This window comes from Thalassophryne amazonica, chromosome 11, assembly GCF_902500255.1.
Source record: "Thalassophryne amazonica chromosome 11, fThaAma1.1, whole genome shotgun sequence".
Classification (NCBI taxonomy): domain Eukaryota; kingdom Metazoa; phylum Chordata; class Actinopteri; order Batrachoidiformes; family Batrachoididae; genus Thalassophryne; species Thalassophryne amazonica.
In genome coordinates this window covers 7,509,514-7,528,748 of record NC_047113.1, presented here as the reverse complement: position 1 = coordinate 7,528,748, position 19,235 = coordinate 7,509,514, and the positions used below count along the sequence as shown (strand labels likewise).

General features: G+C 38.6%; 1 protein-coding gene across 3 annotated transcripts in view; it reads right to left on the bottom strand.

The window, feature by feature from the left end:
- zdhhc2 (zinc finger DHHC-type palmitoyltransferase 2) overlaps nt 1-19,235 on the bottom strand; it is a 148,434-nt gene that overhangs the window by 1,986 nt on the left and 127,213 nt on the right. For all 3 annotated transcript variants that reach the window (XM_034181191.1, XM_034181192.1, XM_034181193.1), the window contains 2 exons: nt 1,736-1,851; nt 1,557-1,626 (listed from right to left, as the gene is read on the bottom strand). In XM_034181191.1, coding sequence (XP_034037082.1) covers nt 1,586-1,626; nt 1,736-1,851 — 157 coding nt within the window. In that variant the 3' untranslated portion in view covers nt 1,557-1,585. The remainder of the gene's footprint in view (nt 1-1,556; nt 1,627-1,735; nt 1,852-19,235) is intronic.

Below are 19,235 nucleotides of genomic sequence, written 5' to 3'. Positions count from 1 at the left end.
TCACCTTAGTATTTCTCTGTTTTTCTTGTTGTTTAATGCTGACAAATTATACAGTATTTTTTGTCTTTCTGATGCCTGATTCTGTTTTTTCTCTGTTTAAGGTGCAGCTCCATCCAGAGATGGGAGTTGTATTTGTGTTGGCGACCCTCCTGTCCTGTGCACCAACAGCAATTCTTGTATGTTCGTCCGTGAATTGTTCCCCTTTGAGTCTGGTCTGCTTGAAGTTTCTTCCTCAGAGGGAGTTTTTCTTTACCACTGTTGCTCTGGGGGTTGGTAAGGTTAGACCTTACCTGTGTGAAGCGCCTTGAGGCAACTCTGTTGTGATTTGATGCTATATAAAGGGAAAAAAATATGTTAAAGATTTAAAAACAATGTTCTTCAAAGACAGACGGGAAAGGATTTGCAAAATTTGCCCTCTACAGTACATAATATTAAATGATTCAAGGAATCTGGAGGAATTTCAGTGCATTAAGGTTAAGGCCAACACCCATGATCTCAAATGTTCAGACAGTAATGTATCAAGAACTGTCATTCATCAATAGCTGCTATAACCACATAGGCAAGGGATTACTTTGTCAACCAGTACAACATGGAACTGTAGTCACAAAAGTCACTTAAAACCTGACTGTTTAAAAAAGAAGCCTTGTGTGGCCTTATATTAACCTTTTCCAAAAGCTGCATAGACTTTTCTGGACTTGAAGGCATGTGGGTTGGACCATCACACAGTGGGAATGTGTATTGTGATCAGACAAATCAGTATTCCAGATCTTTTGGTGAAGAACTGGACTCCATGTGCTTTGGACCAAAGATGAAAAGGACCATCCAGCTTGTTTTCAGTAACAAGTCCAAAAGCCAGGGTCTGTTACGGTATTCAGTTGTGTCAGTGTCCTCAGCAAAGGTAATTTACACTTCTGGGATGGCAGCATTTATTTAGGAATCTACATTGAGATTTAGAGCAACATATCTTTCCTTCAAGAGGACCTCTTTTCCAGGAACTGCCATGCATTTTTCAAAAAGACAATGCAACACCATATTCTGAATACCTTACAAAGGCATGGCTGCAGATGTAATAGTATGGGTACTGGACTGGCCTGCCTATAGTCCTGACCTGTCCCCAATAGAGAATGTGTTGAGAAGTGTGAAATGAAAAATGCAATGGCGACTTTGTGCTGTTGTACACCTTAAGACATGTCTGCAGGAAGAATGTGACAAAATAACTAATGAAAGAAACACTTCATCTCTTGGTGTCCTCAATGCCAAAACGTCTCTCAAGTGTTGTGAGAAAGAAGGAATGACAACATGACAAAGTGGTAAATGCTTCAGTGTCTGAACTTGTTTTGGAATGTGTTGCAGGCGGGAAAAGCAGGAACAAATGAAATGAAGGTAACCAATCAAAACATGCAATATCTTGGGTTCATAAAGTCTGCAATGAAATACAAGACAAAGTAAATGTAAGAATCACCTTTCTCCGTATCTTCCCAATGTTTCCTGATTTGGGGTTGTATACTAAATTAACAAAAACAAACGGGTGAATATATCTTTGTAAATGTACTTACTTTTCTGGTTCGAAAGTGTCAAGGGGTGTTTAAGCCTCATTTTCTACCGTCATCACTGGGTTGCTGGCACCTGAACAGTTGCACATACTTTAAAAAAAAAAACATCTGCTACATCATAAAAATGTCTTCATCGAGACTGCACTCATGAATTGTGTGGTAATGAGAAAAAAATCATTTACCCTTCCTGTCTTTGTCTGTAGCACTGTCGCTCTCTGACCACGAGGGCGTGCTAGTGAGCAGCCGACTCTGGGACTCTCTCAGTGGTTTGGAAGGAAACTGGCGGCCTTCTGCTGCACTGCAAGCACAAATGATATATACAATCAGGTCCATAAGTATTTGGACACTGACCATTTTTGTGATTTTGTCTCTGTACTCAAACTGACAGATTGGTCCTTGGTGGACTCAGAAACAACATGGTGTCATCTCCATGGGGGCTCACCACCAGCAGGGAGTCTGGAGAGCAGGGGTGGCCACGTTCGGTCCTCGAGAGCCACCTTCCTGACACTCTTAGTTGTCTCCCAACTAAGAGTGTCAGGAAGGTGGCTCTCGAGGAAAGGTGGCTCTCGAGGACCGAACGTGGCCACCCCTGCTGTAGAGGGTCTGGTGTGTTGCTTTTTTTTAGCAGTGGACGGGCAAATCCTCACACAGACTGACACTCAGTTATGGAACTTAACTCTTGGAACGTTACCCCTCTGGTGGGGAAGGAGCCTGCGCTTGTCTGGCAGGTTCAGCGATACCAACCAGAAACAGTTGGGGTAACTTCCACACACAGCACAGGTTTTGGAACGATACTCCAAAGGGTGGGAAGATGGAGCCTCTCAGGATGCAGTCGTGGGTTTTGTCGGTTTTACTCGTTAACGTTTTGTACAGTTTTGTGTCTTGTTTGTACTTTCATATTGGGGAGACTGAGAAGAAATGCTTCATCGAGGAAAGTCCCGACGAGACGATGATTATCAGTGAGTGCCACTCGTGAGCTGGTTAACACTAGCCGTTAGCTGTTCCTTAGCTAACACGCTAATGTGCTTTTTGGTAAAGTTGCAGTTTCTTTGAATAATTAGTAGGTCCGCGTTTAACCAGCTAAAATCGTCAGACTGTCATCCTGGAGTGTCAACAAACTGCTGTATTTGTTGAGGTACACAAACAGCATAAGAAATGGGAACGAGGTGTTTTAACGTTCATTTAGTTAAGTGTCATACCGAGAAGAAACCCACGGAGAAAACACGCAGAAGTGTTCCGCATTGTAAAATAAGAAACTTCATTTACTCTCAGAACAGTTTTGAAGTTTTTATCCGGACCGACTTCTTGACATAACAAGACATAACATTAATAAACAGCACTTCCAAAACATTTGGAAACAGCTGTTTTTGAAACAACAAGGAAGTTGGTTTGTGACCAGCTGTCAAAATGAGGCTGGTGATGTTAAGGTGAGGGTGTGATTCTGTTTGGAATGACTGTCTTGGATGACTAAACTTTTTATTTTTGTGTGTATCTGCTTGCTTCTTCAAGAATGTCAATATTTGTCAGGCTATTGATGTAGTACTGTACCCAATAGGTGCATAAGGTTATACTAGCTCCAGGATTAGGAGGCATAATTTCCCCGACAACGAAGTTGGTTTGTTTGTTTGTGAACAGTCTGGAACCCACAATTTTTCATATTCAAATTTCATTCAATTTATTACATTTATATAGTGCTAGAATCTGGATCCAGATCACCTCCAAAATTCAGTGGTGTCTTCCATACCATAATATCTCTGTGGTGAAAATTTGGTGAGACTCTGTGAAGCAGTTTTGATGTAATCCTTCAAAGCCTATATAAAGTGAATCTGAAATCCGGATCTAGCTCTGGATCACCTCCAAAATTCGGTGGCGTCTTCCATGCCCTAATATCTATTTGTGCTGCAAATTTGGTGAGAATCTGTGCAGTTTTGATGTAATCTTTCACAGCCTGTATAAAGTGAATCTTCATCCAGAATCTGGACCCGGATCACCTCCAAAATTCAGTGGAGTCTTCCATGTCGTAATATGTATCAGTGGTGAAAATTTGTTGAGAATCCATGCAAGCAGTTTTGATGTAATCTTTCAAAGCCTGTATAAAGTGACTCTTGATCCAGAACCCAGATTTGGATCTCCTCCAAAATTTAATGTGTTCTTCCGTGGCCTAATTTGTATCTGTGTTGAAAATTTTGTCAAAATTCGTGTAATCCTTTTGACAATAATCCTTCAAAACCTAAATAATGCAAAAATTGATCTGGATCACCTCCAAAATTTAATGTGTTCTTCCATGGCCTAATATCTGTCTGTGTTGAAAATTGTCAAAATCCGTGCCGTAGTTTTGACGTAATCCTTTTGACAATAATCCTTCAAAACCTAAATAATGCGAAAATTGATCTGGATCACCTCCAAAATTTAATGTGTTGTTCCGTGGCCTAATATCTATCTGTGTTGAAAATTTTGTCAAAATCCGTGCAGTAGTTTTGACGTAATCCTTTTGACAATAATCCTTCAAAACCTAAATAATGCAAAAATTGATCTGGATCACCTCCAAAATTTAATGTGTTCTTCTGTGGCCTAATATCTATCTGTGTTGAAAATTTTGTCAAAATCCGTGCAGTAGTTTTGACGTAATCCTTTTGACAATAAACCTTCAAAACCTAAATAATGCGAAAATTGATCTGGATCACCTCCAAAATTTAATGTGTTGTTCCGTGGCCTAATATCTATCTGTGTTGAAAATTTTGTCAAAATCCGTGCAGTAGTTTTGACGTAATCCTTTTGACAATAATCCTTCAAAACCTAAATAATGCAAAAATTGATCTGGATCACCTCCAAAATTTAATGTGTTCTTCTGTGGCCTAATATCTATCTGTGTTGAAAATTTTGTCAAAATCCGTGCAGTAGTTTTGACGTAATCCTTTTGACAATAAACCTTCAAAACCTAAATAATGCGAAAATTGATCTGGATCACCTCCAAAATTTAATGTGTTCTTCCGTGGCCTAATATCTATCTGTGTTGAAAATTGTCAAAATCCGTGCAGTAGTTTTGACATAATCCTTTTGACAATAATCCTTCAAAACCTAAATAATGCGAAAATTGATCTGGATCACCTCCAAAATTTAATGTGTTCTTCCATGGCCTAATATCTATCTGTGTTGAAAATTTTGTCAAAATCCGTGCAGTAGTTTTGACATAATCCTTTTGACAATAATCCTTCAAAACCTAAATAATGCGAAAATTGATCTGGATCACCTCCAAAATTTAATGTGTTCTTCCGTGGCCTAATATCTATCTGTGGTGAAAATTTCGTCAAAATCCGTTCAGTAGCTTTGATGTAATCTTGCTAACAGACAGACAAATAAACATCGATTTTATTACTTCCTTGGCGGACGTAATAAAATGAATTTCAAAGGATAGGATGTGTAGTACCATACTCTGCCAGTATGCTAGCCATACCACAAGGGGAATAAATGTGTCTTAAGTCATATCGTTTTGAAAGTTTTGCAGAGGATTCATCATATCCTGTATATTCATTTTGTGAATTGTTCTGTAATTTATGTCTGTAGCATGGCCCAAGCAGAGAGTCACCCCTTTGAGTCTGGTCTGCTTGAGGTTTCTTCCTCAGAGGGAGTTTTTCCTTACCACTGTTGCTCTGGGGGTTAGTAAGGTTAGACCTTACTTGTGTGAAGCGCCTTGAGGCAACTTTGTTGTGATTTGGCACTATATAAATTAAAAAAAATTGAAAAAAATTGAAATACTCCCTGAGAGGGGTTGGACTATTTCTTTTTCCAGAGCTGTCCAGGGTGAGAGGCGCGGGGTGGGTGTGGGGATACTCATAAGTCCCCAGCTGAGTGCTGTTATTTTGGTGTTTTCCCCAGTGAACGGGACTTCCTCTGTGCCACTTCATGTTGCAGAGGAATCTATATTAAAGCCCCTGTATTTTTAAAGACACACCCAGACAGGTGGTCTGCACCAAAGAAGAAGGGCGAAAGAACCGACTTGTACTGAAGTGCGTATAATTGGCTGAGTCCCAGCAGAAATGTTTGTGACAGTGATGCTGCTACAGAATGCAGATGCCAGGCTGACCATGCTGATATTAACTAGTCGTGGCAACACATGCAGATCATTGTTACTCAGGAAAAAAGTGATCAGACTCAGTAATTAACTGTACCAAACACAGTATATAGTAAGAAGGATTCGTTATAAATCAACACATAAATTTACTTTCCAGATCTCATGAAAGGTTACAACTTTTGTCATACAGAGAACAAAGTATGGAATCAATTACACATAATATTCACATTATAGATCTTTTGTGAAAAATCAATTTATTTATTTATTTTTTTTACCTTAATGCTGAAGAGACAAACAGATTTATATTTTATTGGTTCCTCATCTAACCCATTTTCTTTTTATGTAAACTACCTAACTAGACAACATATAATTTTGTGCTTCTAACTAAATTTTAATTTTTTCATTATTATTACTATTAATGAACAGGAAGAAGGCTGCATTTCAGAGTGGAGACAGAGAGGAGCTGAAGAGGGTGCAGTAAGAACTGAGGCAGATGATCACAGAGGGGAAGGACAGTTACAGGAGAGGAAGCTGGAGAAGAAGCTCAAGCAGAACAACTTGAGGGAGGTGTGGAAGGTGATAAGAACCATCAGTGGTCATGGTAGGAAGGCAGACCAGATGATGGAAGGAGAACTACGGGAAGCCAATGAGCTAAACCTGTTCTTCAACGGGTTTGAAAACATGGTCTCTGCTCACCCTTCCACCATCTCCTCTCATTGTTTCCCCTCCCCTGGGCACTCACCTCACATGCCAATCAACCCCCCCACCACCACCAATCTTCTCCCACTCCCCTCCCTCTACTACTCCCTCATTCTCCTCAACACCATCACTGTGGAGGAGGTGAGAAAAGAATTACAAATACAAATAAATAATTCTAAAGTTATCTTCCTTAAATCCAAACTGAAAGCAAATCTCTACAACTTTATAAATTAATTAAAAATGTAAAATCCAGCTTCCTGATGAAGTGGTGTAGAGGAGAATTTTCTTAAAAAAAGACCTGAAGGTTCAGCTACAATCTGTCAGAAAGTACATTTGAGATGAAAGACTGGATTTGATGTTTTGGTGAAAGAAACTTTTGTAAAGTCCAAGACACATTCGGTGACTTGGAAATGTTCATGTTTCCATCCCCTGACTTGTCTGAAGAAAACTGGCAATAAAACTGATTATTTACAGGTTTTATGAAGTTTTAGAAATTTGCTTTCAGTTTGAGTTTGAGGAAGATCATTTTAGAAATTTTTATATTTTTATATACTTTTATATTTTTGTATTTCTTGTATTTAAAATGGCATAAACAAATTAAAATGTGTGAAATTCCAAGTGTTCCAATACTTTTGGAGGGCACAGTATCCTAACCTTATGATGAGGGCAAAATGATTGTGATATTATTACTGTTTTGTTTAAGAATGTTTAATTTTCACCGTTGCTGCACTTTGTGTCAAATCATCGAACTTCATATTGATATGAAAATTCAGTAAGGTAAATCTTTTATTACACATTCCAAATCTAAGGTGGAACTCTACTAGTATTTACTAAGGTACACCGAAATATCTTTTAAAAAAAAAAGGTTGAAAAGCTTTTTTATCCCATGGGAACTCTCCCTACCCACCTAAGCGGCTCAAGAATATGGACAGCATGTATATAAGTGACATTTACATGACAATTTATATGACAATATTAAGATACGATAATTTGGCCATATTGTACAGCCCTACTGTCAACTAGCTGAAAACTTTGAATATTAATTTACATCTACATTAGAAAAATGCTTAAAGTGGCAGGGGGTTAAGAGGGCTGTAATTAGGGGGGGGGTCAGCTGAAAAGCAAAAAAAGAAAAATGCTTAAAAAGGTGGACAGTATGGGGAGGGGCAGAACCCTCCAGAAGCTGAAAGCCAAAATAAGGAAAATACTTAAAAAGCTAGATATTTAAAGATAGTTTAATAGAAACATATTGGCCTTACAATTGTCCTGAATTCCCACAAGAGGGGGGTGTTGTCTCGGTAAATGTATGGCAGTGTCAGCCATATGGATTACTGTCATCAGCTTAAATATGTATGGATCAGTGCAGTGATGTGCGGTCAGGGGAGGCTGTGCCTCACCTGTCATCATGGAAATAAAAAAGAAAAAAATAAATTCAACGATTATGTTTATCTAGTGATTTGTACTATAAAGTTATTCTCCTTTTAACGTCACTTGTTTTAGATTATTTTTTAATTCAAAATCACAGAATTTTCACATGTACCATTCAAATATTGAGAAGAGACGTGATGAGGCAGCCAGCTGAGCCTCACCATGAATTTTGCAATCACTAGGCTCTGCTCCCCCAGACCCTGCCTTTTTAAGCATTTTTCTTTTGGCAAAGGCTGTTCGCCCAACCGTTGGGCAGATAAGTCATACAACATTACACGCCCAGCCGTTGGTCAGATGAATATAATGCCTTACCTTATTCGCCCAACCGTAATTGTGTATTTGACACATTTTGCGCATCTAAACTACGTTTTTTTACACCACTTTTTTAAGGCTCTATTGTGGCGTGAAAAGCGACGTATGTTTGACAGATTTAACGGCGTCGTCTTTAATTACTGTGAAAAAAAACCCCACAGCAATCGATGAAAGCAGACAAACTTCATAAGCATTTTGAACAGAATGCTGTTAATGACGACAAAACAGTTTTTATGAACAAAATGCTGCTTGTAAGATGGTGTTAGTTTGACACAGTTCCCTGGGTGTGATGAGCCAAACAGAACTGCTTTAGATCACAGCCGCTCTGCGGGTTGCGAATCTTCCCTCAGCTAGCGAGAAAATGTCCTCCCTTTTTCCCCGTGTTGAAACCTGAAGTGAACTTACAAGCTCGCTCCTTGGTGGGTTGTGGTTGGGCGTATATGCTCGCATATTTACTTTATTGAACCAAGGATTGGGCGTATAGCCACTCCGTTTTCTTTTATTGGCTCTCAGCTTCTGGGGTGGGGGGGGCTTCACCCCACAGACCCCCCCTAATTAGAGCCCTTTTAACCCCCTGCCACTTTAAGTATTTTCTTTATGTAGATGTAAATTAATATTCAAACTTTTTAGCTAGTTGAGAGTAGGGCTGTACAACATGGCCAAATAATCAAATCTCAATATTGTCAGATGGAGTCTGAAGGACCTAAATGACATGGTGAGATGCTGAAGAGCTTCACTTGTTCATCAATCAATCAATTTTTTTTTTATATAGCGCCAAATCACAACAAACAGTTGCCCCAAGGCGCTTTATATTGTAAGGCAAGGCCATACAATAATGATGTAAAACCCCAACGGTCAAAACGACCCCCTGTGAGCAAGCACTTGGCTACAGTGGGAAGGAAAAACTCCCTTTTAACAGGAAGAAACCTCCAGCAGAACCAGGCTCAGGGAGGGGCAGTCTTCTGCTGGGACTGGTTGGGGCTGAGGGAGAGAACCAGGAAAAAGACATGCTGTGGAGGGGAGCAGAGATCGATCACTAATGATTAAATGCAGAGTGGTGCATACAGAGCAAAAAGAGAAAGAAACAGTGCATCATGGGAACCCCCCAGCAGTCTACGTCTATAGCAGCATAACTAAGGGATGGTTCAGGGTCACCTGATCCAGCCCTAACTATAAGCTTTAGCAAAAAGGAAAGTTTTAAGCCTAATCTTAAAAGTAGAGAGGGTGTCTGTCTCCCTGATCTGAATTGGGAGCTGGTTCCACAGGAGAGGAGCCTGAAAGCTGAAGGCTCTGCCTCCCATTCTACTCTTACAAACCCTAGGAACTACAAGTAAGCCTGCAGTCTGAGAGCGAAGCGCTCTATTGGGGTGATATGGTACTGCGAGGTCCCTAAGATAAGATGGGACCTGATTATTCAAAACCTTATAAGTAAGAAGAAGAATTTTAAATTCTATTCTAGAATTAACAGGAAGCCAATGAAGAGAGGCCAATATGGGTGAGATATGCTCTCTCCTTCTAGTCCCCGTCAGCACTCTAGCTGCAGCATTTTGAATTAACTGAAGGCTTTTTAGGGAACTTTTAGGACAACCTGATAATAATGAATTACAATAGTCCAGCCTAGAGGAAATAAATGCATGAATTAGTTTTTCAGCATCACTCTGAGACAAGACCTTTCTGATTTTAGAGATATTGCGTAAATGCAAAAAAGCAGTCCTACATATTTGTTTAATATGCGCTTTGAATGACATATCCTGATCAAAAATGACTCCAAGATTTCTCACAGTATTACTAGAGGTCAGGGTAATGCCATCCAGAGTAAGGATCTGGTTAGACACCATGTTTCTAAGATTTGTGGGGCCAAGTACAATAACTTCAGTTTTATCTGAGTTTAAAAGCAGGAAATTAGAGGTCATCCATGTCTTTATGTCTGTAAGACAATCCTGCAGTTTAGCTAATTGGTGTGTGTCGTCTGGCTTCATGGATAGATAAAGCTGGGTATCATCTGCGTAACAATGAAAATTTAAGCAATACCGTCTAATAATACTGCCTAAGGGAAGCATATATAAAGTGAATAAAATTGGTCCTAGCACAGAACCTTGTGGAACTCCATAATTAACTTTAGTCTGTGAAGAAGATTCCCCATTTACATGAACAAATTGTAATCTATTAGACAAATATGATTCAAACCACCGCAGCGCAGTGCCTTTAATACCTATGGCATGCTCTAATCTCTGTAATAAAATTTTATGGTCAACAGTATCAAAAGCAGCACTGAGGTCTAACAGAACAAGCACAGAGATGAGTCCACTGTCCGAGGCCATAAGAAGATCATTTGTAACCTTAACTAATGCTGTTTCTGTTAATGGAATACTCAGCTCAATAGAGCTCTGACTCTTTGTCAGCCTGGCTACAGTGCTGAAAAGAAACCTGGGGTTGTTCTTATTTTCTTCAATTAGTGATGAGTAGAAAGATGTCCTAGCTTTACGGAGGGCTTTTTTATAGAGCAACAGACTCTTTTTCCAGGCTAAGTGAAGATCTTCTAAATTAGTGAGACGCCATTTCCTCTCCAACTTACGGGTTATCTGCTTTAAGCTACGAGTTTGAGAGTTATACCATGGAGTCAGACACTTCTGATTTAAAGCTCTCTTTTTCAGAGGAGCTACAGCATCCAAAGTTGTCTTCAATGAGGATGTAAAACTATTGACGAGATACTCTAACTCCCTTACAGAGTTTAGGTAGCTACTCTGCACTGTGTTGTTATATGGCATTAGAGAACATAAAGAAGGAATCATATCCTTAAACCTAGTTACAGCGCTTTCTGAAAGACTTCTAGTGTAATGAAACTTATTCCCTACTGCTGGGTAGTCCATCAGAGTAAATGTAAATGTTATTAAAAAATGATCAGACAGAAGGGAGTTTTCAGGGAATACTGTTAAGTCTTCTATTTCCATACCATAAGTCAGAACAAGATCTAAGATATGATTAAAGTGGTGGGTGGACTCATTTACTTTTTGAGCAAAGCCAATAGAGTCTAATAATAGATTAAATGCAGTGTTGAGGCTGTCATTCTCAGCATCTGTGTGGATGTTAAAATCGCCCACTATAATTATCTTATCTGAGCTAAGCACTAAGTCAGACAAAAGGTCTGAAAATTCACAGAGAAACTCACAGTAACGACCAGGTGGACGATAGATAATAACAAATAAAACTGGTTTTTGGGACTTCCAATTTGGATGGACAAGACTAAGAGACAAGCTTTCAAATGAATTAAAGCTCTGTCTGGGTTTTTGATTAATTAATAAGCTGGAATGGAAGATTGCTGCTAATCCACCGCCCCGGCCCGTGCTACGAGCATTCTGACAGTTAGTGTGACTCGGGGGTGTTGACTCATTTAAACTAACATATTCATCCTGCTGTAACCAGGTTTCTGTAAGGCAGAATAAATCAATATGTTGATCAATTATTATATCATTTACCAACAGGGACTTAGAAGAGAGAGACCTAATGTTTAATAGACCACATTTAACTGTTTTAGTCTGTGGTGCAGTTGAAGGTGCTGTATTATTTTTTCTTTTTGAATTTTTATGCTTAAATAGATTTTTGCTGGTTATTGGTAGTCTGGGAGCAGGCACCGTCTCTACAGGGATGGGGTAATGAGGGGATGGCAGGGGGAGAGAAGCTGCAGAGAGGTGTGTAAGACTACAACTCTGCTTCCTGGTCCCAACCCTGGATAGTCACGGTTTGGAGGATTTAAGAAAATTAGCCAGATTTCTAGAAATGAGAGCTGCTCCATCCAAAGTGGGATGGATGCCGTCTCTCCTAACAAGACCAGGTTTTCCCCAGAAGCTTTGCCAATTATCTATGAAGCCCACCTCATTTTTTGGACACCACTCAGACAGCCAGCAATTCAAGGAGAACATGCGGCTAAACATGTCACTCCCGGTCTGATTGGGGAGGGGCCCAGAGAAAACTACAGAGTCCGACATTGTTTTTGCAAAGTTACACACCGATTTAATGTTAATTTTAGTGACCTCCGATTGGCGTAACCGGGTGTCATTACTGCCGACGTGAATTACAATCTTACCAAATTTACGCTTAGCCTTAGCCAGCAATTTCAAATTTCCTTCAATGTCGCCTGCTCTGGCCCCCGGAAGACAATTGACTATGGTTGCTGGTGTCGCTAACTTCACATTTCTCAAAACAGAGTCGCCAATAACCAGAGTTTGATCCTCGGCGGGTGTGTCGTCGAGTGGGGAAAAACGGTTAGAAATGTGAACGGGTTGGCGGTGTACACGGGGCTTCTGTTTAGGGCTACGCTTCCTCCTCACAGTCACCCAGTCAGCCTGCCTTCCCGGCTGCTCGGGATCTGCCAGGGGGGAACTAACGGCGGCTAAGCTACCTTGGTCCGCACCGACTACAGGGGCCTGGCTAGCTGTAGAATTTTCCACGGTGCGGAGCCGAGTCTCCAATTCGCCCAGCCTGGCCTCCAAAGCTACGAATAAGCTACACTTATTACAAGTACCATTACTGCTAAAGGAGGCCGAGGAATAACTAAACATTTCACACCCAGAGCAGAAAAGTGCGGGAGAGACAGGAGAAGCCGCCATGCTAAATCGGCTAAGAGCTAGTAGCTACGCTAAGCTAGCGGATTCCTAAAAACACGCAAAGTGAATAATGTGTAAATAATTTAGAGGTGATTCAGCAGAAGGAGTGCTTTAGTTAAGGCACGTAAAGATTACACTGGGAAACAAATCGTAATCTAGATAACTAGATCAATCTAACTGCGCAGATTAAACAGCTAACAGATACAGAAAAACACCGCTGTGCTCCGGAACAGGAAGTGATACAATACCGCAGTGAGAGCCAACCACCAGTAGAGGCAAGCAAGCAAGACATATGTATATGTCCGCAACATATACATATGTATGAACACTTAGGTTTCAGGAACTAACGCCTATAATATTATGTAGTAACTGTATTTCTTGTATATGTTGTTTACTGCCCTGTTTGTGTATATGTTATAAATCTATATAAAATAAAAATATATTGATTACGTGTGTTTACAGATCTCCTGGATCAAGTATTGAAATGTTTACAGAACTAATGCATAACTTGTATACGAAAATGGAACATAAAGATGTTTTTATATGTGGGGATTTTAACATAGATTTATTAAAAATGAGTACACATAAGCCTACGGAAAATTTTATAGACACTATGTATAGCTTGTCATTCCATCCAAAAATAACTAAACCAACCAGAATCACTGCACAGAGTTCATCACTAATTGATAATATTTTCACTAACATATTAAACAATGACATTTCCAGTGGCATATTAATAAACGATATAAGTGACCACTTACCAGTATTTTTAACTATGAAAATAAGTTATAACTATAGGAAAGCCAAGAAAAATATTAAGATTACTAATTTCATAAGAGTAAAAACAAATGAATCAATAATGATAATCAAACAAAGTCTATTAAAACAAGACTGGAAAGTAATATTACATGAAACTGAGGTTAACTCGGCTTATAACATGTTTTTGAATAAATTTTTGACTCTCTATGATCAATGTTGCCCTGTGAAATCAATCCAAATCAAACAAGCTAAAACCAACATATGGATGACAAGCAGTTTAATTAATGCCTGTAAAAAGAAAAACTGGCTATACAGGGTATTTATTAAAGAAAGAACAATCGAAACAGAAAATAAATATATAAAATATATAAAAATAAGTTGACATGTGTATTAAGAAATTGTAAAAATATGTATTATAAAATACAACTAGAACAAAACAAGGGAAATATTAAAGGTCTCTGGAATGTAATAGTGTCATCAGGGAAAAGGAGAACCGTAGTACCTTGCCGGACTATTTCATTGACAGTGATAAAAAGATCTATAACAACGAAGAGCTAGTAAATGCATTTAATCATTATTTTGTCAATATAGGGCCAGAATTGGCAGCTGAAATAAAAATGCCATATTCAGCCTCAGAAATAGGTACTGAACAAGTAAACTCAAATTCATTCTTTCTATCAGCAACAGACGAAATGGAAATAATAAACACTGTTAATGAATTGAAGGCAAAAAAAATCAGTAGATTGCAATAAGTTGGACACTACAATAATTAAACAAGTCATTAATGAAATTGCAAAACCTCTAAGTCATATCTATAACTTATTTTTTATTAATGGAGAGTTTCCAAGTCAAATGAAGATTGCCAAAATTACACCTATATATAAAAGTGGAGATAAGTATCTATTCTCAGATTATAGACCTATATCTCAATTCTCAAAAATTTTAGAAAAACTATATACAGTACGGTTAGATCAATACATTGAAAAGTTCAAGATATTAATCGATAACCAGTATGGTTTCAGAAAAAATAGATCAACAACTTTAGCTTTAATTGATTTAGTGGAAGAAATAACAAATAATATTGATAAAAAGAAACATACAATGGCGATCTTCATTGACTTAAAAAAGGCGTTTGATACTATTAACCACAACATATTATTACGTAAATTGGAAAAAATTGGCATAAGGGGTACTGCACTAAATTGGCTCCAGTCTTATTTAAACAACAGGCAACAATATGTACAAATAGGAGAATATAAATCTTTGTTTAAACAGATACATTGTGGAGTTCCACAAGGGTCCATTTTAGGACCTAAACTTTTTTTAATTTATATTAATGACTTGCAATTCATCTCTGAAAAACTGAAATTTATCCTCTTTGCTGATGACACAACGATAGTATGTTCTGGGGAAAACCTGGAACAACTTGTGATCGAAATGCAAATAGAAATTATTAAATAAAAAAATTGGTTTGATAGTAATAAATTATCAATTAATATTTCAAAGACAAAATTAATGCTCTTTGGAAACCGAGAAATGAAAACAAAAGTAAATCTTAAAATTGACATGGTTCCTATTGAAAGGGTTAACCAACATAGATTTTTAGGAATAATAATCGATCACAGGATGTGCTGGAAACCCCACATTGCTAGCATACAATCCAAAATGGCCAGAAGTATTTCCATAATGGGGAAAGCCAAACATTTCTTAGATCAGGAGTCCTTATATATTATTTATTGCACATTAATATTACCATATATTAGCTATGGCATTGAGGTATGGGGTAATACATATAAAAGTACTGTAGACACACTTTTTAAGTTACAGAAAAGGGCAATAAGAATCATCCATAATGTAGGCTTCAGAGATCATACGAATACACTGTTTTTACAATCCAAAATACTAAAATTTAGAGATCTTGCAGAATTTAAAACTTTACAAATTATTTTTAAAGTGAAACAAAACCTACTATCAGATAACCTCCAAAATTGTTTAGTGAAAGAGAGGGAGATTACAATCTAAGAAGGAAATATGATTTAAAAAAACAGTATGCTCGTACAACAATGAAACAAATGTGCCTTACGAGACATGGGGTGGATTTATGGAATAACCTAACTGAGGACATCAAAGTATGTACTACAGTACATCAATTCAAAATAAATTTAAAACTCAAAATATTAAAAAAATATGAAACTGAATAACATAATTCTTAGTATACGAGGGCTGTCAATAAAGTATAGGTCCTTTTTATTTTTTTCAAAAACTATATGGATTTCATTCATATGTTTTTACGTCAGACATGCTTGAACCGTCGTGCGCATGCGTGAGTTTTTCCACGCCTGTCGGTGACGTCATTCGCCTTTGAGCACTCCTTGTGGGAGGAGTCGTCCAGCCCCTCGTCGGAATTCCTTTGTCTGAGAAGTTGCTGAGAGACTGGCGCTTTGTTTGATCAAAATTTTTTCTAAACCTGTGAGACACATCGAAGTGGACATGGTTCGAAAAATTAAGATGGTTTTCGGTGAAAATTTTAACGGCTGATGAGAGATTTTGAGGTGATACTGTCACTTTAAGGACTTCCCATGGTGCGAGACGTCGCGCTGCGCTCTCAGGCGCCGTTGTCAGCCTGTTTCAAGCTGAAAACCTTCACATTTCAGGCTCTATTGATCCAGGACGTCGTGAGAGAACAGAGAAGTTTCAGAAGAAGGCGGTTTCTGCATTTTATCTGGATATTCCACTGTTAAAGGAGATTTTTTTTTTAATGAAAGACGTGCGGGCAGATTGCAGCGTCGGCTCGCAGCCGCCGCGACGCTCCGCCACAGGAAAAACACCTCCGTTGGAAGCCTTAAGGACAAGTTGGAACACGTCCAGCTGTTAAACAATTTCTCATATACTCACTCCACTGAAAGCCATCAAAAGCCGCCTGGATTTTAAAAATGGTTATCAACACGGAGGTGTTTTTCCTGTGCTGCCGCACCGCGCGGGCTGCGTCCCGATGCGCAGACCCGTCCGCACGTCTTTCATTAAAAAAAATCTCCTTTAACAGTGGAATATCCGGATAAAAGCCGTTAAAATTTTCACCGAAAACCAGTTTAATTTTTCGAACCATGTCCACTTCGATGTGCCTCACAGGTTTAGAAGAAATTTTGATCAAACAAAGCGCCACTCTCTCAGCAACTTCTCAGACAAAGGAATTCCGACGAGGGGCTGGACGACTCCTCACACAAGGAGTGCTCACAGGCAAATGACGTCACCGACAGGCGTGGAAAAACTCACGCATGCGCCCGAGGGTTCAAGCATGTTTGACGTAAAAACATATGAATGAAATCCATATAGTTTTTGAAAAAAATAAAAGTACCTATACTTTATTGACAGCCCTCGTACATACAGGTGTGCATGTTTGTGGATCTAAACTGTTATATTATTTGGGCATGACGAACATATGGGAAATATGAATGCACACGAGTTGCCCATGATACATGTGTGTGGGGGAAAAAAAAAAAAAATTAATATATCAAGTTTAATCGAATATAGGTAAATGTGCGTGCATGCATGCATGGGCTGGGTGCCCATGGGTGCATGTATGTGGGTTAAAAGTGTTATACTGTCAAATCTCATTGAATCTAGTGTGTGTATTGGTGTATGCAAGGGTATTTGTGTATAGAGGTAGTGTATTTATGTAAATACATGTTGATATGTATAATGCAAGGTGTGTGTTTATATAGGTATATATGATCTCAAAATTTTTTTATTCTTGTCTGCGTAGTCGAAAATGAAACATGTGAAAGGGGGTAGAAAATATAAGTTTTACTTCATTCTACTCCCTTTGAGTAATGTACGGATTTTCAAAGATGAATGTGCGCAATGTATAAATGTTTTTAACTTGCTCAATAAAGTATTCATCATCATCATCATCATATACATAAAGGGCTAATTCTGTCTGTCTGTCTGTCCGGGATAAACTCCCAAACTATAATAGCCCTAAAAACTATATATATTCTGAATGCACATGACATGGGGAACAAACTGGTACCATTTAGTTAAAAGTTCTGGGCAAGCAATAATTTAATGCTTTAATCTGTTGTATTTATCTTTTATGGTTACTTGATGTCATCAAGAAAGCCTGAGTACAAAAATTATAAAGCGGTCAGAATTCTAATTAACCCCCCCCCCCCCCCCCCCCCCCCCCCCCCAATCCTGATGATGTCATCAAGAAAGCCTAAGTACAAAAAGTATATAGCAGTCAGAATTCTAATCCCCCCCCAAAATCCCAATGTCATCAAGAAAGCCTAAGTACAAAAAGTATAAAGTGGTAAAGTAGTTCTGTTTGGCTCATCACAACCAGGGAACTGTGTTCCACCCCTCCCAAACTATAATATGTAGCCCTAAAAACTATATATATTCTGAATCTTCATGACATGGGGAACAAACTGGTACCATTTTTTTTAAAAGCTGAACTGTGAAAATTACCCCCAAAATAGCCTTTTATATAAGAAATAGCTTTTTATGTAAGACCATACAGTGTTGTACCATGTGGTTTCTCAACTGTTCTCAACTATTAAGTACCTGACTGTCCTGTACAACCCAGTTTGCCTTTCTGTCTGAATACATTCAACCAAAGAAGTTATTGGATTCAACATAACATTATATTGAATCTGTAAAATATAATTACCTTTGGTGTACAACCCAGTACAGTTTGAAGATTTGCTGTCTGAAAACTTTGTATTTTCACCATTTATGACAAGACAGAAAAAGTTGGCAAGATACATAAAGGTTAAAGGTAAGACAGCTTTTACTTCCTAAAGACACAATTAAGGGCAACCAATAATTTCATGCCTTAATCTATTCTCTTTATCTGTTTATCTATTACAGAATTCAGCTTTAATCATTATTGCCAGAAATCTTAGACAAAAAGAACTTTCACTTTAATTCTTTATAGTTACTGGACTAATGCTTTAATCTATCTGTTACAGAATTCTGCTTTAATCATTACTGCGAGATATAATCAGAATTCAGCTTTAATCATTATCGCTAGAAATCTTAGACAAAAAGAACTTTCACTTTAATTGTGCTTTAATCATTATTGCTAGAAATCTTAGACAAAAAGAACTTTCACTTTAATTCTTTATGGTTACTGGGCAACCAATAATTTAATGCTTTAATCTATTCTCTTTATCTAGTATCATTTATGGTTACTGTGCAACCTGACACTCTGGATGACCAGGTCAAGCTTCCCTTTGGTCACACTGTTCATGACATATGTGAGTTGGTGGCCAAAGTCTTTCCAAACCTCCACCGTAACTACCACAACCACAACTAGCTAAGCGAGCCCGCTATCCTTGCTCCAAAGCACTTGGCAGTGGATGAAAGAAAGACGAATACTTTCTAGATGAGACTGGCGTTGTGTGTTCACCGCTCCTTTGTTTTTTCTCGTTTGTAACTTGGTTTTTAGTGGCTTGAGTGTAATTTTTTTTTATCTTTGGGTATGTACTTGACGTGGTTCTTGGTCCTTCAGTGTGCATTTTTAACCATTTTTGATTGTTACTGCCTTTTTTGCGCTGTATGAAGCCGCACTTCACTCCCTCGGCTAGCGCGATGCTAAGCTACTCTGCAGCTGAGCTACGGAGCCTGAACAATAACAATGTTCCTCGGGAGATTCTCGCTATCAGAGAGCTTGGTTTGCTCTGCCGGCCTTGCTGCATCCACAGAGGCTCCCGGAGAAAGTTTGTATTCCATCGGACTGGGTCGTCTGTGCCGGTTATCTGGTCAGCTGAGCGCATCGGCACTCGGCGCCCACGTCATCAGAGCGCT